This window comes from Gigantopelta aegis, chromosome 14 (genome assembly GCF_016097555.1).
Source record: "Gigantopelta aegis isolate Gae_Host chromosome 14, Gae_host_genome, whole genome shotgun sequence".
In the NCBI taxonomy this organism is placed as follows: Eukaryota; Metazoa; Mollusca; class Gastropoda; order Neomphalida; family Peltospiridae; genus Gigantopelta; species Gigantopelta aegis.
This window is the reverse complement of record NC_054712.1, coordinates 17,353,831-17,381,289: the sequence shown is the minus strand read 5'-3', so window position 1 is coordinate 17,381,289 and position 27,459 is coordinate 17,353,831. Positions and strand designations below refer to the sequence as shown.

Below are 27,459 nucleotides of genomic sequence, written 5' to 3'. Positions count from 1 at the left end.
TATAATGATGAAGAAAGTTTAACAGTTTACTCGTTCTCAACCTGAGAACACAGGAAATATTGTTTTAGGAATAAAAATGGCAACCACCAGATGCTTTGGGCCCCAGTTGAGTAACGCTGGTTGCCCATTGTTAAACAATCGTCAGTGTGACATTGTTTACAAGAAGAGTGTCTTATCAAAGAAATGGCTACCAGCTGAAGACACATACACATGCAAATTGGACAACCTTGCTCAGTATGAAAATGTAGGGCAATGTATCCAAGGGAATGAATAAATGAATGAATGAATGTTTAACGACACCCCAGCACGAAAAATACATCGGCTATTGGGTGTCAAACTATGGTAATGCAAACAAATAAAGTGATGATCAACATCAGTTTAAAGAACTGTGCAAAAATACAAATATCACAGATAGATACTGACTTTTACTCAAAATTTCAGTTGTATCTCGAAGAAAACAAGGGGGATTTGTGCTGTATTGGCCATTCTCAAAGAGAATGTTACACCCCTGCACCACGGTGAGGTTACAGCACTCGCAGGGGTGTATCCAAAGGATGCACCAGATGATTTTATTGCATGTGTAGATCCACCAACACAAGTTATGTCAGTTGAGAGTTAATCTGTGAACTAGTATATAGTATATACAACACATGGAGGTCGTTTTGTGAAGTACCCTCCTAGCGTTTTGTGTTGGAATTTTGCTAAACATTATTTCATTCATTCTTCCATTCATCCATTCACTCACCCACTAATTTATCCATTCGTCCATCCATTCATCCATTCATTCACTCACTCACTCACTAATTCATCCATTCGTCCATCCATTCATAAATTTACTCACTCACTAATTCATCCATTCGTCCATCCATTCATACATTCACTCACTCACTAATTCACCCATTCGTCCATCCATTCATAAATTCACTCACTCACTAATTCATCCATTCGTCCATCCATTCATACATTCACTCACTCACTAATTCACCCATTCGTCCATCCATTCATAAATTCACTCACATCAAGTCTTAGTGGTTAGATGTTTGTAGATGCTAATAGTTCTATTATTTGTTAATGATAAATCATTTGATCAATGGTATGACATAATTATGTCCTGTATCTTGATTTATTATATTTACTGTATACAATTAATTACAACTGCAGTTATATTTTATGTTCGTAATTTCCTAAAGTTATCAACAATCTAAACCTAGCATTGCACATAAAATAAAGTCATGTTACAAATATTTTTAGATTTTCATATCAAAACTACCGCATTTTTAGTTAGCCATGTTGAATGTTTGTCATCCCAATATCTGACAGCATTATAAACAGTGTTAATGAACTGACTGAGCCCATAAGCATCGGTTTTGACACCAATATCATATTTCTAAGTGCGGTAATTATGAAGATATACAGTTTTTATGATGAACTGGCGGCCATTTTGAAAAACGGCCGCCATCTTGTTCGCACCAGCTTGGGGAAATGTCATCTTATATATAATATTAACGGAATGAAAAGAAAAAACTGCATCGGACTAACACACTTCTTGTTATAAATATACCCTTCGAAAAAGTAGGGGAACTCTAATAAGAATTTACAATTGCCAAAATTGTAAGGTATATTAGCTGTGGGGAATGGTTATATGATAATAGTGAATTAATTGGGCAAACATTACAACCGGTAGTTCAGTATTACAGTAGGTTTTATGACCACCAAAGATCTTGAAGGACGATTGGGGTCAGAAGTGAAATTTGAAATTTGACGTGTTTTTTTTATCAGTAAATCGCAAATTCAAACAATAAAAATGACTAAAAACAAAACAATAACAACTGTATGATCAACAGAATGAAAACGATTAACAGAAAAAATGTTCCACGGTAATTAATGGACCTTCCTGGAAATTGTCAAAATCGAGAATGATATCCCACGCACGTGTTCGGGGCAAGTGAGTGATGCATGTGCAAACTATGGAATGTGTTTCGGTGTGTTGATAAACAGACCTGAACGTTCTTTACTAGGATGTCTGTGGTCAAAACGTATGTTCGATCTAACAGTTGATGTTAACATTTATATTTCATGTTCCCCTACTTTTTTTGAAGAGTATATTTATGATAATCGTGTTTATAAATAACGAATTATTTGACTGGTTCCCATAAAATCTCATATCGTCGCAGATTGTCGCAGACCAATCAATGGCAGTGTTTATGGGAACATAGTCGCAAAAGATTTTGAAAGATCGGCAAAAATTAAATTTATTCACACAGAATACGATTGTATAGAAACATCCGCGATTGGTCATTGACGGTAATACAGCGATCTGCGACATACTACAGATTTTATGGGAACTATGATCTATTTATTTAAATTCAACACTTTGATTGACAAAATAATAATAAATACAGACATGACAATTATAAGTTGAAATGTTTTCAGAAAATGTAAAAAGTCTAATATAAAATTATATATACAGATTTTGCTGTATAACACACAGGTAGAAATGATACAAATAGACAAAATAATAGCAACTGCAGATATTATTTGAATTATAAGATATTCCAAACAGTTATAATTACAGAATTCAAAAAAGTAATAAATAAAATGATAATGATAATAATAATATTAGTAAAAAAAAAAAGAAGAAAAAAAAGGAATAGAAAATGAAAAGAGAATACACATATAAATATAAATTAAACTTTTTTTTCTCAGAGACAAAAATTATAAATGCAGACTTTTATATCGTAAGATAGAAAATATATTTACAAATGCGTATAAGATAGACAAAATAATTATGAACAGATATATGTAAAATACTAAAAGTATAGACAAGATTTTTTTAAAATTTATTTTTGATTTATCTTTAACTGTACGATCTTTTTATTTTTAATGTAAATAAGATAATAATCAATATGTTTTTAAACGTATAAGAGATAGAACAATACCAACAAACAATGTATGGAACAAATAAAGTACTAATACATAAACAATGTATTATAAATAAATAATTGTCATATAATTGTCATTGACACATATTGGCACGGTTCCTACGGGCCTGGGTCCATATTTTCGAAGCAATCTTAGCCTACGAAATCGTAAAATCGTCGTAAGCTATGACGTCACTATGGCGTGCGCTGTATGGACGTCTCACCCTACGATGATTTTACGATTTCGTACGACTAAGATAGCTTCGAAAATATGGGCCCTGGTACCATACAGTACAAATCATTTTTAATATAAAAAATGTTACTCTCAATATTTAAAACATTCTTCCCGTAATTTGTGTAGAAAGGTTACCTCGAGTTTCATTTTCAAAGCCGTCCACCTTTTAGCAGTTACTACATCCAAACGAAAACGTATTACAAAACACTCGTGTCGTTTATCGTGTCGCGAACTATAATGGCGCACCCTGTGTTAACATTTCACCATGTGGCTTTAATGGACTCTTCTTCCTCAATTATTTAGTGTGTCTCAGTTTTTCTTTGTGTTTATGTGATAAATGTGAATGGATATTTAACATTATTAATCTGTTATCGCAGACGCCATTTATAACCGAAGGCACGAGGCTTTTTGTGTGTATGTTTTAGTTTTACACGCTAATTTAAAGGGACATTCCTGATTCTGATGCAATTTTTAAGATGCTATCGACTAACAAAGACTTTTTAACGATTGTAATTACATATCAAATATATTTTTATGCATAAAATATTAGTGGCTGTATATTAAACGTGTTTCTGATCGTTCTAATATTTGTACTAGGTTAATTTTCATTTTATTTCCTAAAATATGGTTTTTCGTACGTACGAAATTATTTGAAGACAAAATCCAGTTTGGGCTTCTTACAAATATTAACACGACCAGAAACAGATTGAATATACAGACACTGATATTCTAAACAAGAAAATATATTTAATATGAAAGTTTAATAATAGAAATATTTGATTAGTCGGAAACATCTTACAATGCAGCAAACTCAGGAATGTCCCTTTAAAACTAGTTCATTTGCGTCAAAAGAGAACCGCTGAATTGGCATTTAACTGTATAATAAATAATGTTAAAACTTATATTCAAACTATTAGGCCCCCTATTGAGTTTTAAACCCATACCAACTCATATAACATTTTTAAAAGATCAGTATAAATACAAAGTTGCTTTACAAATTAACATCAAATTGCATAGATTAAATCTTATATTTTGATACAAGTATTATAGAGTTATATACAAATTCATCGGTTCGCTTTTGACGCAAACGGGCTATAATCTGTTTACTTGTATATGTGACAATAAGGTTAAAAGTTAGTTTATTTTGTTTAACGACACCACCAGAGCTAAATTAATTGCTTAATTACCAGCTATCGAATGTAAAAAAAATTGATAATTTTCACACGTAGTCTTCAGCGGAAACCCGCAGCATTAGCAACAAGGAACTTTTATATAAACTTTCACACAGACAGGACAACACATACCACGGCTTTTGATGTACGAGTCGTCAGATCTCCAGTAAGACCGGGAAAAAAAGGTCCATTGAGTTCACTAAGGAGGTTCGATCCTAAGTACTATTCAAACATCTCAGGCGAGCGCTTATTGGTCCTGTTACTCTCTACCACCACAGGGGAGGGACGTAGCCCAGTGGTAAAGCGCCTGCGGTCCGGGGTCGATCCTCGTCGATGGACTCATTGGGCTCTTCCTCGTTCCAGCCAATGCACCATGACTGATATATCAAAGTATGTGGTATGTGATATCCTGTCTGTGGGATGGTGGATATAAAATATCCCTTACTACTAATGGACAAATGTTTGACATCCAATAGCCGATGATTAATAAATCAATGTGCTCCAGCGGTGTCGTTAAACAAAACAATTTTTTTTTTTTTTTTTAACTCTACCACAACCACCACGTACAGTAAATAACTATACTGATACCTTGGTGTATAAAACATTCAAGATAATTTTCGTATTTTGTCGCCGAGAGAGTAAACTCACACACCTCGCTAGTTCTTGCTGACCAGTGACCTTCTCAGTACGATGTACGACATACCGATTTGGATGGTCACTATGTCATGTCAGGTACATGAAACAGCACTTTTGTTTAGTCTAGAGGCAGAATCCAAAAACATGGCTTAAAATAGGATTTTGTTGTACCCGTGAGAGTCAAAGCGACCACCATGGTTATTCCATGATGTACCGCACCACATTCTAGTGGAGGTCAACTTTGAAAAGTGTATGTGGGCTTACTTGGCTATTTCCAAAGCCAAATTGGTAACAATATAATAATGTTATAGGGTTTATAAATGCATTAGTCTATCCCTCCCTCGTCCCCATCCGTCTCTCCTCTCTCTCTCTCTCTCTCTCTCTCTCTCTCTCTCTCTCTCTCTCTCTCTCTCTCTCTCTCTCTCTCTCTCTCTCTCTCTCTCTCTCTCTCCCCCCTTAATTGGATATAAACACAAAATAAGTTGAAATGAAATGAAATATTGACCTCCTCTTGATAAAATTCCTGTACACGCGCCTATGACCATTCATAATCATTTCCGGTCATTTTAGAAGGAAGGAATGAAATGTTTTATTTGACGACGAACTCAACACATTATTTTTACGGTTATATGGCGTCGGACATATGGTTAAGGACTACACAGATATTGAGAGAGGACACCCGATGTCGCCACTTCATGGACTACTCTTTTCAATTAGCAGCAATGGCTCTTTTATATGTACCATCCCACGGACAGGATAGTACATACCACGCCCTTTGTTACACCAATTGTGGAGCACTGGCTGGAACGAAAAATAGCCCAATGGGCCCACCGACGGGAATAGATGCTAGATCGATCGCGCATCAGGCGAGTGCTATACCACTGGGCTACATCCCGCCCCCTCAATTTAGAAAGACAACCGAAAGCCCAAGGACCCAGTGAAACGAGACTGAAAACCATATAGACTCAGCCAGTAAACGTGACCTTTTTCCAGTGCATTTTTTTGAGGGTATCTACTGTTTACGCCCCAGTGACAACACATTACAATAATGATATTATCGAGTTAATCGTTCTCAGTATATGCGTGAGGTTAATTAAATCCACAAAACCCTGTAGGCCAGTTTGAACCCGACAACCTCTATAAAACGGAGATATGCGGGTCATTTGTACCTATTTATCAGATTCACTGATCAATAACATTTTAAAATGTGAAATAAGCATTTGCAACCAGCTGTGACAGTAGATCATTACGAGAAGTACAAGAAAAACAGACACCGGCCTCGGCGGCGCAGTGGTTAGTTAAGCCATCGGACTACAGGCTGGTAGGTACAGGGTTCGCAGCCCGGTAGCGGCACCAACCCAAAGCGAGTTCTTAAGGGCTCATTGGGTAGGTGTAAGGCCACTACACCCTCTTCTCTCTCACTAACCACTAACCAACTAACAACTAACCCACTGTTCTGGACAAACAGCCCAGATAGCCGAGGTGTGTGCCCAGTACAACGTGCTTGAACCTTAATTGGATATAAGCACGAAAATAAGTTGAAATGAATGAAAAACAGCCAGGGGCGGGACGTAGCCCAGAGGTAAAGCGCTCGCATGATGCGCGGTCGGTCTAGGATTGATCACCGTCGGAGGACCCATTGGACTCTTGTTCTAGCCAGTGCACCACGACTGGTATATCAAAGGCGATGGTATGTGCCATCCTGTCTGTGGGATGGTGCATATAAAAGATCCTTTGCTACTAATGGAAAAAAATGTAGCGGGTTTCTTCTCTAAGACTATGTTAAAATTACCAAATGTTTGACATCCAATAGCCGATGATTAATAAATCAATGTGCTCTAGTGATGTCGTTAAACAAAACAAACATACAAGCTAAAACAGCCAAGTAATAATAAAACGTAAAGTTAATACTAGGAGTGTGTTCAGCCAGCCGTTCGACGCTAAAGCTTTCAAAACTTGTTTTATTTATTTTATTTATTTTATTTATTTATTTATATTTATTTATTTTTATTATTTTTATTTATTTATTTATATTATATTATATTTTATTATTTTATTTTATATTTTAAACTTTGGAAACCAGTCAAAATAGTTTGGAAAAAGTTCAGTGACAAACAACTTGTTGAACTAACGTGTTTATTATAAATTAGATCGATGGCGTAGAGGTTAAGCCATCGGATTTAAGACCGGTAGGTACTGGGTTCGCATCCCGGCTCCCATCCAGAACGAGTTTAAAGATTCATTGGGGAGCTTTCAGACCACTACACCGACTCCCTGTCTCACGAACCACTCACTCACTGTCCTGGCCAGACAGCCCGGATATGTACCAAGGACAGCGTACCGTAGTCGGATGTAAGCACGACACTAAATAAGAAAGACAAATTACCTGTTAACGAGACTATGCCGAGTTTTCAACGACTGTTAAGCTGATTTTGACCAACATAGTCTTTTTAACGACTGTAACTACATATACATCTTTTTTTCTAAATAAAATATTAGTGGTCAAGTTTCGTTTTTATTAGTCTCCTACAGGTCCTGGAGAGGACCATAGGTTTCATATCCGTCCTTCTGTCTTTCTGTCTGTGTGACTGTCTGTCCGTCTGTCCCACATATAGTTTTCCGGATGTTGTTTTTGCCAATGCCTTGAGATATTGAAATTTTGTGTAAAGCTTTATCATGTACTGTTACAGATCAAGTTTGACTTTCGCAGCGATTTACCTATTTTCACAGTTATAGTCCTTGAATACGAAAATGTGTTGGGCTCGGTAGGGTTCACGTATTGCTGTAGTAGTATACGCAGAATACTTGTTTCCTAATATATATATACATGTGTGTGTGTGTGTGTGTGTGTGTGTGTGTGTGTGTGTGTGTGTGTGTGTGTGTGTGTAAAAGTAGGGGAACCTAAAATATTAATGTTAATATCAACTATTAGACCGAACATACGTTTTGACCACAGACATCCTAGTAAAGAACGTTCATGTCTGTTTATCAACACACCGAAACACATACCATAGTGTGCACATGCATCACGCAGTTGCCCCGTACACGTGCGTGGGGTGTCATTCTCAATTTTGACAATTTCCAGGTCCATTCATTACTGTGGAACATTATTTCTGTCAATCGTTTTCATTCTGGTGATCATACAGTTGTTATTGATTTGTTTTTAGTCATTTTTATTGTTTGAATTTGCGATTTACTGATAAAAAACATCATCTTTCAAATTTCACTTCTGACCCCAATCGTCCTTCAAGATTTTTAGTGGTCATAAAACCTACTGTAATACTGAACTACCGGTTGCAATGTTTGCCCAATTAATTCACTATTATTAGGATACCAAATCCAGTTTGGGCTACTTACAGTCGGGGGACTGACTGAGATCGAAGATGCAAAGCAAAGTTTCTAGCAGGTTCGGGGGTATGCCCCCCCCCCCCCCCCCCCCCCCCCCCCCACACACACTAACATTTTGAAAACTAGATATCCTGGAATGCAATTTCCTGTATTCTACAAGTAAAATTCATGTCTGCCTTAATGGGACATTCCTGGTTTGCTGCATTGTAAGATGTTTTCGACTAATAAAATATTTCTACGATTAAACTTACATATTAAATATATTTTCTTGTTTAGAATATCAGTGTCTGTATATTCATCGTGTTTCTGGTCGTCTTAATATTTTTAAGAAGCCGAAACTGAATTTTGTCTTCAAATAATTTCGCAGGTACGAACAAAAATATTTTAGGAAATAAAATGAAATTTAACTTAGTACAAATATTAAAACGTTCAAAAACACGTTTAATATACAGCCACTAATATTTTGTGCAGAAAAGTAAATTTGGTATGTAAACCAATCGCCAAAAAAGTCTCTGTTAGTCGATAACATCTTAAAAATTGCAGTAAACTCAGAAATGAGGAGAAACATTCCGCGCTATGCGGTTGACTTTCGGCTGGTGTTAAACCTGTGAAACTACAATTCCTGTCCCGAATCGGGCCCCCGATCTTATCGGAGGCCGGACTAGGGATGGGCGTGTTCGAAACCCTAGTCGTATTTGAGCACAATCTATTTTTTAAAACAGCCTGTCTACAAACAATAAGAAAAAACTGTACGCGCTATACAACTGGCTGGAGGCGGGTGTTCAGGGGCGTAGGCTGGGGGGGAGGGGGGGAGGGTTCGTCCGAAGCAAATGAAACATATAGGTTTATACATATGGAGTTTCTGGTGGTGCAAAAACAAAATAGAAAAGGTCCACTTGGTTCATATTCGACCCCACCCCCACCCCCCCAGGTCCTGCTCACGCTACGCCCCTGGTGTTAGTGTCGTACTAACCCATACACCTAAACTTGTATAACTATTTTAAAACGGCCTGAATACAAACAATAAGAAGAAACCTTACGCGCTATACAGTTGACTGGCGGCGGGTGTTAGTGTCGTAAAGCAGGTAGTTTAAATGTCTCATCATCGATTAAAAAGACGTATCTAGCCATCAAACGAGAAACAATCAGTGCGTGACCACTGGACTATTTCCAAATTCTTCCAGCATGCTAAAACAGGTCACTATACGTTCTGTCTTACTTCCACTGGTGTAGCTAGGATTTTATATTCAAGGCTGGGGGTTGGTGGGTTGGGTTGGGGGAGCACCGACACTTGGGAGGACCAACTACACTGTTTATTGGATGTGATAAGGGGCGACGGGAAAATATAAAACGTGATGGAGGAGAAACAGAGATGTGCCAGAAGGAATGACCCCAAAACACCCCCCCCCCCCAAAGCTACGCCTGTGACGACTTCCTAAGGCCGTAAAGGGGAACCACAACACATCCACACACATACACACGCAGTAAGGCACACACAGAGAGGCACAAATAGACACAAACACACACAGACACACATACACAGATAGGCCTACATATACACACATATATAGATATACACACAGATACATATACATAAACATATATACATATATACGTATACACACAGAGGCACATATAGACACAAACACACACAGACACACATACACACAGATCGGCCTACATATATACACACACACACACAAAGATATACACACAGATACATATACATAAATATACACATATATACGTATACACACAGAGGCACATACAAACACAAACACACACAGACACACATACACACAGATAGGCCTACATATACACACACATATAGATATACACACATATACATATACATAAACATATACACATATATACGTATACACAGAGAGGCACTTATAGACACATACACACAGATAGCCCTACATATACACACATATACATACACACAAAGATGTACAGATAGAAACACATACACACACATAGGCCTATATATACACACAAATACCTGTACACATAGATACATATACACACAGATACATACACACACATATGCCTATATATACACACAAATACCTGTACACATAGATACATATACACACAGATACATACACACACATATGCCTATATATACACACAAATACCTGTACACATAGATACATATACACACAGATACATACACCCACATAGGCCTATATACACACACAAATACCTGTACACATAGATACATATACACACAGATACATACACACACATAGGCCTATATACACACACAAATACCTGTACACATAAATACATATACACACACATACATACACGCACATATGCCTATATATACACACAAATACCTGTACACATAGATATATATACACACAGATACATACACATATGCCTATATATACACACAAATACAGAGAGAGAGAGAGAGAGAGAGAGAGAGACAGGATGAGCCCCGAGAGAGAGAGAGAGAGAGAGAGAGAGAGAGAGAGAGAGAGAGAGAGAGAGAGAGAGAGAGAGAGAGAGAGAGAGATGTGTGTGTGAAAGGAAGAGAGAGCAGGCTAGCTGTAATCTAAGACACACACACACACACATGGACACAAAAACACACGGCCTAGAGCTCATAAGGAATTATATGTATACATAATTGTGAATCATATAACCCCGATGTCTTTTTAAAAAAAACACCCAACAACACAAAAACTACCAACAACAATAAGAAAAACAAAACAAAACAACAATGAAAATATAGCAAAACAGTCAACATACCTGTAGTGACATTTGAATAAACAATTAATGAAATATACGTCAGTAATCACAATATTAGTAACACCAAGGTGGAGCCAGCGAAATGACAACAGAAAACACCATTTACAAAAGAAAAGAAGAACGTTTTCGCAACAGTACTGGCCTAGTATAGATAAGGCGACCTACCTCCATTTTCGTTTTGGTCACGCTGTCGCCCTGCATGTGTGGGACCCGATATTATCACGAGTACAATTCGGGACAGCAGAGCAGTACGCTCCGGAGGAGGTAGCAGGGCGGTACTACCCCTACTGTGAAGTTCCGATAATTCTTGTATTGTTATTACCCCAGAAAACAGCATGGCAGTGCTCGGGTTTAATCCTTATAGTATTTTTCCTTCCATACATTTCATATAACACACGCTCATATAGTAATATATAGGGCATAATCATGATACGTTATACTTGACAGTCAAGTTCAAGTTCTTCGTTGGGTTAAGTTTTATTAGCATTATGACATTGTAAAAACATTAATATATACAATAACGCGGAACATTGCCGTAGAGTGACTTACATAAATGCAGACAGACAGATATACTCAAAGGCAAAAGTTATTGTGACACACAAAAGACAAAGATAATTGATGATAAGTTTTTACTGCCGTGTATGAAACGTTATAACATGGAAAGAGAAATGTCCGAAGGTATGGAAACGAGCAATAGTCCATGAAAATGGCGCACCTGCCATATGCAAATGAGCCACATCACCAGAGGGGGTCCAAAGCGAAGTTCACACAGTCAGTAGCGAGTATGTCCACCTTGAGCATTAATACAAACCTGGCACCGTCGTCTCATTGAGGCCACTAAACGCTGGAGAAAGTTCCTGGGAATGCCATTCCAGATCTGAGGAAGGATCAGCGTGGTTCGGATCCATGTGTCTTGGCGAGGGGTTATCACGGGTGGTCGGCAGCTATGGGGACGGTCCCTGACCTGGTTGTTTTGTTGATATCGTTGCCATAGGTGCCATATGGTGTTTCTGTTGACGTTGAATTGACGTGCGACGTCACGCTGCGAGGTCCCAGATTCAAGCATCCATATGACTCGCCATCTGTCATTTACATTGAGGCATGGCATGACGAAATTGCACCAAACAGTTCACTAATGGTGTTTTTCTGACTTCTGGACTTCTGAAGGCTGCACAGAGTGGCAATGATTTGTGACTGAATGTCTGGCCTTTTATGGTAAACACTGAACAGGATTTCTTCCGAATATTCCATGTTTCTTGCACAAAGCATGCAATCGCTGCAATAACTGCTTGGTTGCATTTCTTTGAGCTGTTTCATGCACATTTTCTCACAATAACTTTTGCCTTTGAGTTTAGTATCTCACAGGGTCAAAGTTCGAAGTGCAGCCAACTTTTCATTCCACAGTTAACGCTACCAGTTCTGTCGTTTGCTATTTCATCTGACCAGTAAATTCTGTAATTTAATTCGAAGTATTGCCTATGTTCCAGCTAATACTTTGCTTGAAACACGCACGGGATGCTACTAAAAACAGGATGATAATTTGTGTGCGGAACTAGGGTGGTCGAAGACGTTCCTATTACGGGGACATTATTGCAAATCAGCACGATTGTGGTCTGTATAAATTTTGTGAAAGCTGCGTTTTGCCGACTTTGACAAAGGCAATATGTGTGCATCACCAAATTTTATTCAATATTTGTACAACGACATGTCACATATTGTAATACAATCAAGCATTGTGCGTTTTCGTATTTTGGAGAGTATATTAAATTCTTATGGACCTTGCAAGCTGAGTGGATTCCACTGGGCTACGTCCTGCCCCTATGGACCTTGTAAGCTGAGTGGATTCCACTGGGCTACGCCCTGCCCCTATGGACCTTGCAAGTTGAGTGGATTCCAATTGGCTACGCCCTGCCCCTGTGGACCTTGCAAGTTGAGTGGATTCCACTGGGCTACGCCATGCCCCTGTGGACCTTGCAAGTTGAGTGGATTCCACTGGGCTACGCCCTGCCCCTGTGGACCTTGCAAGCTGAGTGGATTCCACTGGCCTACGCCCTGCCCCTGTGGACCTTGCAAGCTGAGTGGATTCCACTGGCCTACGCCCTGCCCCTGTGGACCTTGCAAGTTGAGTGGATTCCACTGGGCTACGCCCTGCCCCTGTGGACCTTGCAAGTTGAGTGGATTCCACTGGGCTACGCCCTGCCCCTGTGGACCTTGCAAGTTGAGTGGATTCCACTGGGCTACGCCCTGCCCCTGTGGACCTTGCAAGTTGAGTGGATTCCACTGGGCTACGCCCTGCCCCCGTGGACTTTGCAAGTTGAGTGGATTCCACTGGGCTACGCCCTGCCCCCGTGGACCTTGCAAGTTGAGTGGATTCCACTGGGCTACGCCCTGCCCCCGTGGACCTTGCAAGTTGAGTGGATTCCACTGGGCTACGCCCTGCCCCTATGGACCTTGCAAGTTGAGTGGATTCCACTGGGCTACGCCCTGCCCCTATGGACCTTGTAAGCTGAGTGGATTCCACTGGGCTACGCCCTGCCCCTATGGACCTTGCACGTTGAGTGGATTCCAATGGGCTACGCCCTGCCCCTATGGACCTTGCAAGTTGAGTGGATTCCACTGGGCTACGCCCTGCCCCTATGGACCTTGCAAGTTGAGTGGATTCCACTGGGCTACGCCCTGCCCCTATGGACCTCGCAAGCTGAGTGGATTCCACTGGGCTACGCCCGGCCCCTATGGACCTTGCAAGTTGAGTGGATTCCACTGGGGTACGCCCTGCCCCTATGGACCTTGCAAATTGAGTGAATACATTGCGAACCAAAAATGATATGGCAACTGGTATCATTTACCCAGACAAGATTAAGAGGACATCTTGAGATAGTGCACCAGCATCAATATACGACGGTACCACTTATAGCTACAAACTCTAGATGGGCAGAGGGGGGGGGGGGGGGGGGGGGGGGGGGGATGTAGCCCAGTGGTAAAGCGCCCACTCAATCCCCGTCGGTGGGCTCATTGGGCTATTTCTCGTTCCAGCCAGTGCGCCGCGACTGGTATATTAAAGGTCGTGGTATGTGCTATCCTGTCTGTGGGATGGTGCATATAAAATGTCCCTTACTACGAATGAAAAAGACTATATGACAAAATAACCAAACGTTTGACATCCAATAACCGATGATTAATAAATCAATGTGCGCTAGTGGTGTCGTTAAACAAAACAGACAAAACAGACAAACTCTAGATTGGAGTCACCACCATTGTGAACATTCATGAGCCAGATCTCACGCGATGAAGATCGCTTGTCAATCTGTCTCGCTTCATTTACCCCACGCCCCTCCATCCCCCCTCCACCATGGGTATGATGATTAAGAGCTTTGGAGATTTATTGAAGTTCCGCGTGTTTCACGACGGGAACTCGTTTACTGTCACTTTGGTTTATGGTGACAGTAAGCCAAGTCGGAGGAATATACCACCGAGAAAGAAGCGCTCGCCAGGGGGCGGTTCAGGGGGTGGATCAAAGCCGGCGGCTCTGCTGCCGGGAGCGGTCCCTACTACCTCGCCGCCCCTACTGAGGAAGGGTCCAGTACCGACCGGAGCGGTACGAGCGCACCGAAGCAGGAAGCTCTTCTGCCGAGAGAGACCCATCCCGCGTCACCGCAGAGTGTCAGCACCGTCAGGGGCGGTTCAGGAGGAAAGAAAACCGGCAGCTCCTCTGCTGGCGGTGGCCTTCAGTTATAATAATGTATAATAGTCCGAAACACTTTGGGAGCCCGTCAAAATTGCTTCAATCATCTTAATTCCTTCGACTGACTAGTCGAAATTTTGTATATATATATTATTATTATTTTTTTTTTAAATTATTATTATTATTATTTTTTTATTTTTTTATTTATTTATTTATTTATTTATTATTTTTTTTTGGAGGGGGGGGGGGGGGGCTTTCTACTAATTGCGCCCAGTTGAAACTACCCTTCCTTCCTCCTTCTGCCCTGGACTTAATCACTGGCGGAACCAGAGGTTGTGCCTAGGGCGGATGTGTCTGAACCTTTGTTAGATATAGAATGAATGAATGAATGAATGTTTAACGACACCCCAGCACGAAAAATACATCGGCTATTGGGTGTCAAACTATGGTAATGATAAAAAATAAGGTGATGATCAACATCAATATAAAAATTCTAGATTTAAATAAAAACGGTGTAAAGAACTGTGCAAAAATACAAATATCACAGATAGATACTGACTTTTACTCAAAATTTCAGTCTGTGCTGTATTGGCCATTCTCAAAGAGAATGTTACACGCCTGCACCACGGTGAGGTTACAGCACGCGCAGGGGTTGTTAGATATAGACACGTTAACAGTTACCTGGGCCTGGACATTGTGAAACAAGATCTGAAACTGCCCGCCATATAATCTCACAGAAATATCCTACACATCAAACAACAAAGACAACATTCTGGCCATTAAACTATACTGGTCCGATATGATAGCAACAACAAGAACTAACCGATACTGGTCCGATATGATAGCAACATTAATAACTAACCTATACTGGTCCGATATGATAGTAACATTAATAACTAACCTATACTGGTCCGATATGATAGCAACAACAAGAACTAACCGATACTGGTCCGATATGATAGCAACATTAATAACTAACCTATACTGGTCCGATATGATAGCAACATTAATAACTAACCGATACTGGTCCGATATGATAGCAACATTAATAACTAACCTATACTGGTCCGATATGATAGCAACGTTAAGAACTAACCTATACTGGTCCGATATGATAGCAACGTTAAGAACTAACCTATACTGGTCCGATATGATAGCAACATTAATAACTAACCGATACTGGTCCGATATGATAGCAACATTAATAACTAACCTATACTGGTCCGATATGATAGCAACGTTAAGAACTAACCTATACTGGTCCGATATGATAGCAACGTTAAGAACTAACCTATACTGGTCCGATATGATAGCAACGTTAAGAACTAACCGATACTTGTCCGATATGACAGCCACGTCAAAAACTAACCGATACTGGTCCGATATGATAGCAACGTCAAGAACTAACCGATACTGGTCCGATATGATAGCAACGTCAAGAACTAACTTATACTGGTCCCATATGATAGCAACGTTAAGAACTAACCGATACTGGTCCGATATGATAGCAACGTCAAGAACTAACCGATACTGGTCCGATATGATAGCAACGTCAAGAACTAACTTATACTGGTCCCATATGATAGCAACATCAAGCACGCCTGCGCTTATTTGGATAGAAAAGAAAAACATTGACTATATCATAATCTGAGAGTGTACACAGGACAAATACATTAAAAGTGTTTGTTTGTTTTTCGTTTAACGACACCACTAGATCACATTGATTTATTAATCATCGGCTATTGAATATCAAACATTTGGTAATGTTGATGTATAGTCTTAGAAAGGAAACCCGCTACATATTTCCATTAGTTGCATGGAATATTTTATATGCACCATCCACAGACAGGACAGCACATACCACGGCCTTTGATATACCAGTCGTGGTGCACTGGAACGAAAAATAGTCCGAAGAGCCCACCGACGGGGATTGATCCCACACCAACGCGGCATCAAGCTAGCGCTTTACCATTGGGTAACTCCATTTATATTTCATGAAAGAAAAAAGAAAGAAATGTTTTATTTAAAGACGCACTCAACACATTTTATTTACGGTTATATGGCGTCAGACATATGGTTAAGGACCACACAGATTTTGAGAGGTAACCCGCTGTCGTAACTACATGGGCTACTCTTTCCGATTAGCAGCAAGGGATCTTTTATTTGCGCTTCCCACAGGCAGGATAGCACAAACCATGGCCTTTGTTGAACCAGTTATGGATCACTGGTCGGCGCAGGTGGTTTACACCTACCCACTGAGCCTTGCGGAGCACTCACTCAGGTTTTGGAGTCGGTATCTGAATTAAAAATCCCATGCCTCGACTGGGATCCGAACCCAGTACCCTGTAGACCGATGGCCTAACCACGACGCCACCGAGGCTGGTTTTATATTTCATGAATGCAGCTTCTTGGAAAAACTCCAAGACTTGACCTTCATCCCCACAAATGCTCGCATTTACTGTGAATTGTACTTCTAAACAACAACAATAATAACAACAAACAACTTTTTTTTTTTAAATAAAAAAATAGCAAAGAAAAAACAACCCCAACCCCCCCCCCCCAAAAAAAAAAAAAACCCAAACAACAAAAAAAACCTCCAAAAAACCCCCAACCAAAACCCAAAAGAAACAACAACAAACCAACCAGCAAAAAAATAAATAAATAAAAAAATGTTTTGACAGTGCCCGACACATTTGTCAATTTTATGATTCACGTGTAAGAAAATCGTTTATTATCCATATGGTTCAATATAACCGAGTTAATAATAATCATACGAAGCACACGTGTAATAACAAGTGTAATGACGTAATTTTGGAAAGCGACGTCATACCATGACGTTACTTCTCCAGTCCTAGTTCAGACTGCATTTGAAATATGACGTCATTTCGTCGTCTCCTTCTATTTGTGGCTGAAACATTATGAGTTGGGTCTTGTTATTCATAAAGACAACAACAATAATAATATGGATAATAAAGAAATTATTACACTCGCATGTGAGTCGTACTGATAATACGAAACTCGTGTCAGGATTCATGTATACAAAAATCCCAACACTCGTAAAATCAGTACGACACACAAGCTCGTATAATAATCTCTATGTATCATCCAAAAATAATTCTTGGGTTATAAAAATCCTTAAAAAAATAACCCTTAGGGCCGATTTCATATGTCTGGGTTTTGTAACACCGGGTTATATTAAAAACCTAGGTTTAACACTGGTTTACGTAAAACGCTGAAAAACCTGACCAAGACATACACCCGTGGTGTATTTCACATGTATGTGTTTTACCCGCGTTTACTAAACCACAGAAGCCAGGGATAGCTTACACTTCATCACTTTGTAGCTGATACCTCCTTACCGGTATACCGGAGATGGGGGCTTAGCTAGCCTACCTCCCCCCCCCCCCCCCCCCCCCCCCCGTAGCAAACCTTCGTATTCGGGAAAAATGATGGAGATGGTTTAACAAAATGAGCTGGCCTGAAAACGTTTCACCATGTATTTCCATCATTTTACTCACAGTATTAGTTATAATCCATGTCAAATGCGTACAGAACATTACATAGCTGTTGGTAATAATGCAAATATGAATAAACGTTCTTACTGGCATTTCCCTTTAATTCCAACATAATATATAAAACAAAAGATCGGACGCGTACGTCTGAGAGCACCGAGACAACTTTTGGTCAAATTTTCAAACCTGTGGGCCTATATCGCCTTTTCCCCTCTTTATTAACGCGAGACAAACACGAAAGTATGTCATTATAAGACTGCAGTCTGTGATAGATGTTTATTACATACCTATTCAATCTTACTATAGTGATAAAGACATTTTGAAACTGTGTAATAAATTTATTTTGTATTACACATATTATATGCAATCTGGACCGGAACTTTTAAATGGGGAATTCCCTTTTTAATTTTACTGCAGTTAGCGCTTTTTATTTACTGACGTCACATATGATTTACAGATTACGTCACATCATATCTGAAACAATACACAAGGCTGCCGCAGAGTATGATTCTCAACGTTAAGCAAATCCATGAAAGGAGTTTTGATCATAGATTTAACAAAGTGTTGTTATGACGTTAAATTAAAAACCTTTTTTTTGTAAAACATAAAAGAAGGTATGTAATAAATACAGAACTTCACATACGTTGTTTTCGCTTCCTATTTATTGCACTCGTTTATTTTGCGAAAGAACATACCACTCGACCGCTACACGGTCTCGTGGTAAAAATTATATTCTTTCGCAAAATAAACTCGTGCAATAAATAGGAAACGAAAACAACGTATGTGAAGTTCTGTATATTTATTGCTTTGATACCGGTGGTATCCAATCAACTTTCATTACTAGTACTTCCTGTTTTCGTGCAGTTCATACACCATGAAGAAAATGCTTATTTTTACTAATTTAATAAATAACTATATTTATTACCCAAACGGTCACTCATAACGGGGAAATTATATTCCATATTTTCTCAGTGAGAAATATTCTGCAGTGGTAATGTACAATATTATTGGATTATTTGACGCTTACAAACCAAAGACTTTGTCGGTACTAAATATACGTCATCACAACTTGGGAAACACAAAATGACGTCATGTGATTTACAGTTTGCGTTCACGACTGTTTTAGTGTTAAATTTATTTAAGAATTGAACGTGAAATTTTTTGAGTTTCATGCTAGTATGAAACGCAAAACCGCTTTACACACTGTATGAATGGCGTAGCGCGTTAGCGCGAAGCCATTCATACTAAAGTGTGTAAAGCGTTCAATTCTTATAATTCCAAACACATAACCATGTCATTAATGTAAACCTCTTTAAAATAAAAAGTGAACTCTATTTTCCAACTATTTACTATTTTATTAACACGAAATTCATACTCAACATTAGCGGAATCCCTATGGTGGTTTCGGCTTTTTCCGTCAATGGCCGAATGAGAGAATGACAATGTTACAATCATTAATACAATTCATATTAATTTTTTGCATTAAATATCAATACCAACTAGAAACATTTTGAATTCACTAGAAACATATAACGTAAGTAATTTTAATAACTTTTAACCTGTAATAAAAATGTCTGAAGCGATCTGTTTTGTATGGTATAATTTATGTGAAGCGGTTGGTGTATGAATATTTAACTAAGAACTGTAGATGGGCGCCATTTTTTGATTAGTCCAGATTTACCAATTACGACGTTGAAATTACAATTATAAAATGTTTGAGTGCGTGAAAATTCCATGTGTTGATATATTTGACATGGAGAAAGTGGTTTCAATGTTTCCGGAAATGGATGAAACAGATGTGTCGCGAGTTTCTGTGTTTACTGGCCTTGTAATTGTGGAAGTGGCAACACAGGATGGTTTTGGCATGTGTGACTTCAAGTGGTGCGACACAAGTATTCGTGACATTTGACAGTGCCATGCTGATGTTTCGTTTTTGGAAAGTGGAACATTCTCTGTTGTAGCTTCGAATTAAAGCTTCGTTCCTGTGTCCCGACATGTGCATGATATACCTAGTTTCAAAACCCCGATTCGTTTAAAGATTGGATCGCAGTGGCTATGTGTTGTGTACGTCATACTACAATGCCGTTGAATGCGCGTTACTGCTAATGGTTGGCATGAACTGACTGAATTTTGTTTTTGAAATCGCTTTTGTAAAAGACCAAATTCCATTGGAATTATACACTTTTTTTGGATCGACAAAATAGATTTTTAGCTGTGGGATTTTGAATTCACTATAAACATGTAACGTAAGTAATTTCAATAACTTTTAACCTTTAATAAAAAATGTCTGAAGCGACCTATTTTGTATGGTATAATTTATATGTGAAGATTTTTAGATGTTTACAAGTTTGACGGCAGACGATTACTGTTTGATGTCTAAAAATAGAATCTCAAGGAAATTCCTCGGGGATTCCTTTGTTGACATAATTCATAAAGTAGTTCCGGCTATATAGCCAAAAATAGTGCTAAACTGAGATTCATGGTGCTATGAATGCCAGTTTTTATCATCACGTGATACGAATTTAACCAATCCAAGGGTTTATAATAAAGGGATTTTTAGAGATTGGAATTATTACAAAATGTTATTTTAATGCAATTCATTATATATACTTTTAGCAGAATAAAGATAACGTTTGTCTTCAGAAATTATCTGTGAACGTGATTGAAATACAAAGTTATAGCAATACTCAGAACAGTGTGTAAAGTGGTTTACATCATTGCTATAGCCTACATGCATGCATGTGCGTCTAAAATAAAGGCGTTTAGAGAAAACATAGCTGGGGTAATAAACAGAATAACAAACTCGGTATCAGTTATTATCAAATTTATGTTCCGAGTTAAATAATTTTCATTTGTCACGACTAAACGTATTTCACTCGGGACATAAATTTGAGTTCATGGCTCTGCGATACTGACGTAAAACACGATTATGCTGCCGAAATTATCCATGAAGAAAAGTTACCCAGCGAAAAACCACCTCAAGGGCAGGTTTAAACAAGCAATACAATTGCAACCCATTGTTAAACTAGGGTTACTGAAAACCAGACATGTGAAATGCACAGTAAACATGACTCCGGGTCATATGAAATCGGCCCTTAAAGGTTTTTTTTTTTTAAATCGCTAATTTTGCTGTTAGGATTGTATGTTTTCAGTCCATCTAATTAAAACGTCCCTCCCGACAAATTTTAAATTATCTAAAAAGAAAAGAAAAAAAGAAGCATTCCCCTGTTATAATAGCATGCAAAAGAATTCTCAAAGTAGGCTAAAATTACAGCTTAGAAGTGGCCAATTTTGAGAATTAAATATTCAGACATATGTATATATAGTACGAGGTTTAATATTCTTGAATGCCAAACAAGTAACGATTTCTCGCGAAATAACGCATTTTGTAACAGTTTACAAGAGCTGTCGACATAAAACCAAACGGCATTTCATTATTGTTTAAATTTTAAAAATTAAAAATGCATTTCAAACAGTTATAGTATATATGACATATTGAAACTACAGTCCACACACATAAACACACACACACACACACACACACACACACACACACACTTGGAGAGAGAGAGAGAGAGAGAGAGAGAGAGAGAGAGAGAGAGAGAGAGAGAGAGAGAGAGAGAGAGAGAGAGAGAGAGAGAGAGGAGAGAGAGGGAGAGAGAGAGAGAAGGAGGGGGGGGGGGGGGGGGGCAGGGAGAGGAGAGAGACGTGCGTGTGTTTGTGTTTGTGAATGTGTTTGTGTTAGTGAATGTGTTTGTTTTGTGTGTGCGTGCATGCATGCGTGCGTGCGTGCGTGCGTGTGTGTGTCTGTCTGTCTCTCTCTCTCTCTCTACCGGCCTCGGTGGCGTGGTGGCAGGCAATCGGTCTACAGGCTGGTAGGTACTGGGTTCGGATCCCAGTCGAAGCATGGGATTTTTAATCCAGATACCGACTCCAAACCCTGAGTGAGTGCTCCGCAAGGCTCAATGGGTAGGTGTAAACCACTTGCACCGACCATTGATCCATAACTGGTTCAACAAAGGCCATGGTTTGTGCTATCCTGCCTGTGGGAAGCGCAAATAAAAGATCCCTTGCTACTAATCGGAAGAGTAGCCCATGTAGTGGCGACAGCGGGTTTCCTCTCAAAATCTGTGTGGTCCTTAACCATATGTCTGACGCCATATAACCGTAAATAAAATGTGTTGAGTGCGTCGTTAAATAAAACATTTCTTTCTTTCTCTTTCTCCTCTTGTATGTTTGTGTGTGAGGTATGCTCTCTCTCCTCTCTCTCTGTGTATGTTGTGCGTCTGTCTCTCTCCTCTCCATCACTCCGTCCCTCCCCGTCCCGTCTCTCTCCTGTCCTCGTCTCGGGTCCTTCATTCCCTCCTCTCTCCCTCCTGTCCTCTGTCTCCTCTCTCTCCGTCTCCCCCCTAAACTCTAAAAGTCTTCTCCTCTCACTCTCTTCTCCCCACTCTCTCGTCTCCTCCTCTCTCAAACATCTCTCTCGATCTCCTCTTTCGTCCCTCACTCTCTCTCTCTCAGTCTCTCTCAGCCTCTCCTCTCTCCCTTCCTCTCTCTCTCCCTCCTCTCCTCTCCTCTCTCATCCTCTCTCTCAAAAGATCGCTCTCCTCTTCTCCTTTCTCCCTCTCTCTCTCTCAGATCTCTCTCTCTTCTCTCTCTCTCTCCCCTCTCCTCACACTCTCCTCCTCTCTCTCTCTCTCCTCCTCGCCTCTCGCTCTCTCGTCTCTCTCTCTCTCTCTCTCTCTCCTCCTCTCTCTCGTCTCTCTCTCTCTCTGTCTGTGTGGTGTGTGTGTGTGTTACTTTTAAAATGGCACTTGGTACAAAGCGTAATGTCAGTAATGCTAGACCAGTGAAGACCTATTCCATTATCTACTCTACTTATCTTTTTTTCCAATATCTACAATACCTATCTATTATTCAGGAAAAAATGCATTTCTTTATATCTTCAAATGTTATATTTACTTTCAACATTTCGATATTTTCATTTTAAGCTTTTCTACCAGTTAATATATTTAATATTTAAATCACCAGACGTCAGTGTCTGTATATACTTCACTTCCTCAAATATATATTTTTTTTTTTTCAAAAGTACACAGTTATTAGGAGGCAACATCCAATTTGTGCCACCACAAACATTAGGTTGACCAGTGGTAAACATCGCGTGTAGATTGTGCGTGACAAATTAAAAACTAACGAATACAAAAAACTATTTACCTCACTCCTGAAACGGGATGCATTTCTTACGGCCATTTAGAAAAGATGATCCAGTTCTTTGTGGCACATATGGGACCCTATAGGGATCACTGCACTTGTTTACCTAAGTCAAATACAAACGCTCTGTCCGGCTGTTTTAACGTGAAATAGCGATCTTTCTCAACAGCTGGAATTTTACACGATTTGTGTAGGCGCTGAATAATTATTTATCGTGTGATATTGAATCGAACAAATTTAACAGTCTGGAGGGATCGTATATATATATACCATATATATATATATATTGTTGTGGCCGCGTCCCAAGGATATTAACAAAGTCCAGAGAATACAAATAACATCCACAGATGACAAAGACGAAGTGTTACAGTTTTCAGAATTATAAATTTATTTAAAGGTGATGATTAAATAGAAATAAAGTTAATGTTCACAGGTAAGTGTCCAACATATAAATAGATCTCTTCCTTTCAGCTCTAGTTATATCAAACCAGTGAGATTGCATCTCCAATAAATGTAAACAGCTTGCAGTTGCTTATAAATATTGCTTCCATAAAACAAGTTAATTAAATAAAGATGGTAAAGTTAATAAAATTTGACTTTAAAAATATAAGTAAAAGTTATTCCAGTGTCAATTTAAATGTATGCAATGTAATAAAGTTGAAAAGTTGGACAAGGGGACATGTCTTTAATGTTTGTTTGTGAGACCGCGAACAAGTGAGAGAAACAAGCGTTGACGTCCATTGACGTCAGCCTTTTATTATACTTTTTCTTAAGTACCACGTGACGTCATAACAGCCAATCAGAAATTACGTCACGCTAGGAAGAGATCTACCTTTACAAAATAAATATCATTTCATTTAATAATTACGTTATGCACACATTTGCTCAATAAATAAAGTAATTGCTTTTTGGTCCAGCTTCCTTTTGCAGTTTACAGATTGTAAATGCACACTCTAAATCCTAAGAAACTTCAACTTTTGTAAATACGTCAGTTTAGCCCATAGCAAAAGCATTACCAACTTGAAATAATTAATTCTGCGAATTTCTAAAGTGCATAAAGATGAAACTAACATTTCTTAATTGCTTTTTTAGTCTAAAATTTGCGTAAAACAATTTTACAGAAAAAGCCTTTAGAATATTTATAAAAACGACATTATTAACCAGGCACAAAACACGCTCATTTTGCATAGCAAATACATTGGGAATTCAAGCTAATAATACAAACAAATTCTAATGTGCATAAATATGAGACTATTATTACACAATTGCTTTTCTGGTCTAATTTCAATATAAAATAGTTTTAATGAAAAAGCCTTTGGGATTATTGTGAAAACGACATTATTCACTAGGCACAAAGACACGCTAAAGTGCATTGCAAATACATTGGGAATTCGGGTTAATAATACAAACAAATTCTAATGTGCATAAACACGAAACTATCACTACACAATTGTTTTTTGGGTCTAATTTCAATATAAAATAGTTTTAATGAAAAAGCCTTTGGGAATATTATAAAAACAGCATGTTTATATTGTTGTTTACAAACATTGTGTACCGATATATCGGACCTTAGCAACCAGTATGTGTAAACAGGTTCTCAGCGTACAGGGATATAGTTCCTAAAAGCACTAATATTACAGTAATCAGTTTTACAGTTATTACCTCACTTAATTAATAAAATGATTCGCCATAATGTACAAACAATATTAGGATACGTTTAACTAAGAAAATAGCTAATCGATCGTACAAGTTTTGGAGAAAAATAAACTTTACTGAAGGGCAAGGTCAATCCCGGCAGCCATGTCAAAATAGTCGATCAAACGGAAATTTATCCCAGGCTTATTTATGAGCCCATGGAATGTTTTCAGTGTGTAAGTACACACACTTTGCAGTTATGGAAATATTTACATCAATAATATTAATGTCAACGTTGTGTCATAGTTTTTATATGCACAGGAATTTGGGAATTAAATAAAGTCGAAGATCGCAAGATCAAAACACGGACGTCAAACATTAAATTAATACATTTAGCGATCGTAATATACTAATATCCCATAAATAAATTACGGCAACTATTTACAAACATAATTCCTTACACTATAAACAAATTATTATGAAATACAACTAAATGTAGCTCGCGTTGTGCTTCCAAACGATCACTAATAACAATAATTACGCAATTTCGTTTTTGCCTATAGTGCGCGACACGACAAACGGCACTACTAAGAATTTCATTAAACAATAACTATAATAAATGGCATAGTTCCAGACATTACAGAATACAAGCAAATATGCAAATAATTACTACTAAATGTAAAAATAAATATTGTGTTTTGTCCAATATTAAAATTACTTGAGAAAGGTCCACGTCACAGCAGTTACGAAAATTGTTAGGACAGCCATGACACGATATATATATATAAACATACATACAAACACACATACATATATACATACACAGAGAGAGAGAGAGAGAGAGAGGAGAGAGAGGAGAGAGAGAGAGAGAGAGAGAGAGAGAGAGAGAGAGCGAGAATTTGGGGTCAGTTTTTTTTTTACACATTACAATATCTATAGGGATTACTAATTTTTAACTTTATGTTTAAGGTTTACTTTTGTTAAACATTCTTCAAACAGATCATTTCCAATGTTAAAGGCGCTCAATCCCGGATTTAGTGGGCCTTATTTCTGTAAATATGGATTATAAATGGAAATTATATTCATTTGGAATGCCAAACCTTGTTATTGTATGATCCAAAACATTTTAATTGAACTACGATCGAGGGAATTCCATGACACGATTCATTTTTAAAATTTGGAAGTCTTCTTTTGAAAAGTCATAAAAACACGGCAAAACAGACTCGTAGTGATGAGGCTGTATATACGACAACCGTATAATATATTTTAGAATTTTATATCAATTAGCGCCGAGACTTGGCAAATGAGAGCCGGCTATATAATAAAATAATGTTTAAAAATATATTATTTCATGACGAAAATAACTGCGAATACGCTGAAATAAAATAATAAAGAGTCGGAACGTGAACTCACCATTTATTATTATTATTATTATTATTATCATTATTATTTGTATTATTATCAGGCGCATGTGCATGGAATTTAGCAGGGGAGAGAATCTAGACGGTCACAACACTATAGTGCTTGGTTCGAAAACGAATAACATGTTTTCCAGCGTCACAAATGTGGCATACGACCAGCCAGTCGTTTTTCGTTAAACGTTTGCAAATTATTTTGACTGAATTGCAAAGTGGTCATTCGGTTTAATGCAGAGGGTAAACCCCCCACCCCCCAAAAAAACAAACCCCAAACAAACAAACAAACAAACAACAAAACAACAAAACAAGACAGTATAGGGGCCTACTGTCGCATGTTTTACCGTCCAAAGGTTGGCTTAATTATTACTTTACCTAGTTGAATCCAGTTTTACGTACAGGTACAAGTTCAGCCTGCCGTTTGTGCATGTGTGTATGCACGTTAATCGTGCATTTTTATAGACCCCCCCCCCCCCCCCCCCCCCCGCCCCGATAAAACACCGCCCCATCCACCCCAAAATGGTAGTAGTAGACTAATAATAATAATAATAATAATAATAATACACTATTGTTGTATTTGTTATTATTATTATTATTATTACATGTATTATAATGTTGGTAAAATCACGTCGCGGTGGGGTGGGTGGGGTGGGTGAGGTCGGTTGTTACAGAAACATTACATAAATATAGAGTGGTCTCAGCGTTACTAGTATAAAAATATGTATTTTGAGTTTTATTGCCCCTTGCAATTTTGCGCTTTTGAAATATGACTAAATACAGCAAAATAACCTTTTAGTCATATTTATTTGCGGTAAAATTAACTTTTTAAAAACTTTACGTAAGGAGCCTCAAAATTGCAATCAGAGAAGACTTATTAAGTTCAAGCCCTGTTGTTAGTTTGTGTACTGTACGAAGTTAGTTTCTCTTTC

General features: G+C 38.4%; 1 protein-coding gene across 3 annotated transcripts in view; it reads right to left on the bottom strand.

Annotated features, from left to right (window-relative positions):
- The window catches only part of LOC121388540, a 36,970-nt gene extending 13,264 nt beyond the window's left edge, over positions 1-23,706 (bottom strand). The window contains exon 1 of one of the 3 annotated variants that reach the window (XM_041519917.1): positions 23,484-23,706. In XM_041519917.1, the coding sequence (XP_041375851.1) occupies positions 23,484-23,519 (36 nt within the window). In that variant the 5' untranslated portion in view covers positions 23,520-23,706. The other 2 variants (XM_041519916.1, XM_041519918.1) reach the window with 2 other exon arrangements.
- Positions 23,707-27,459: the final 3,753 nt, after the last annotated feature.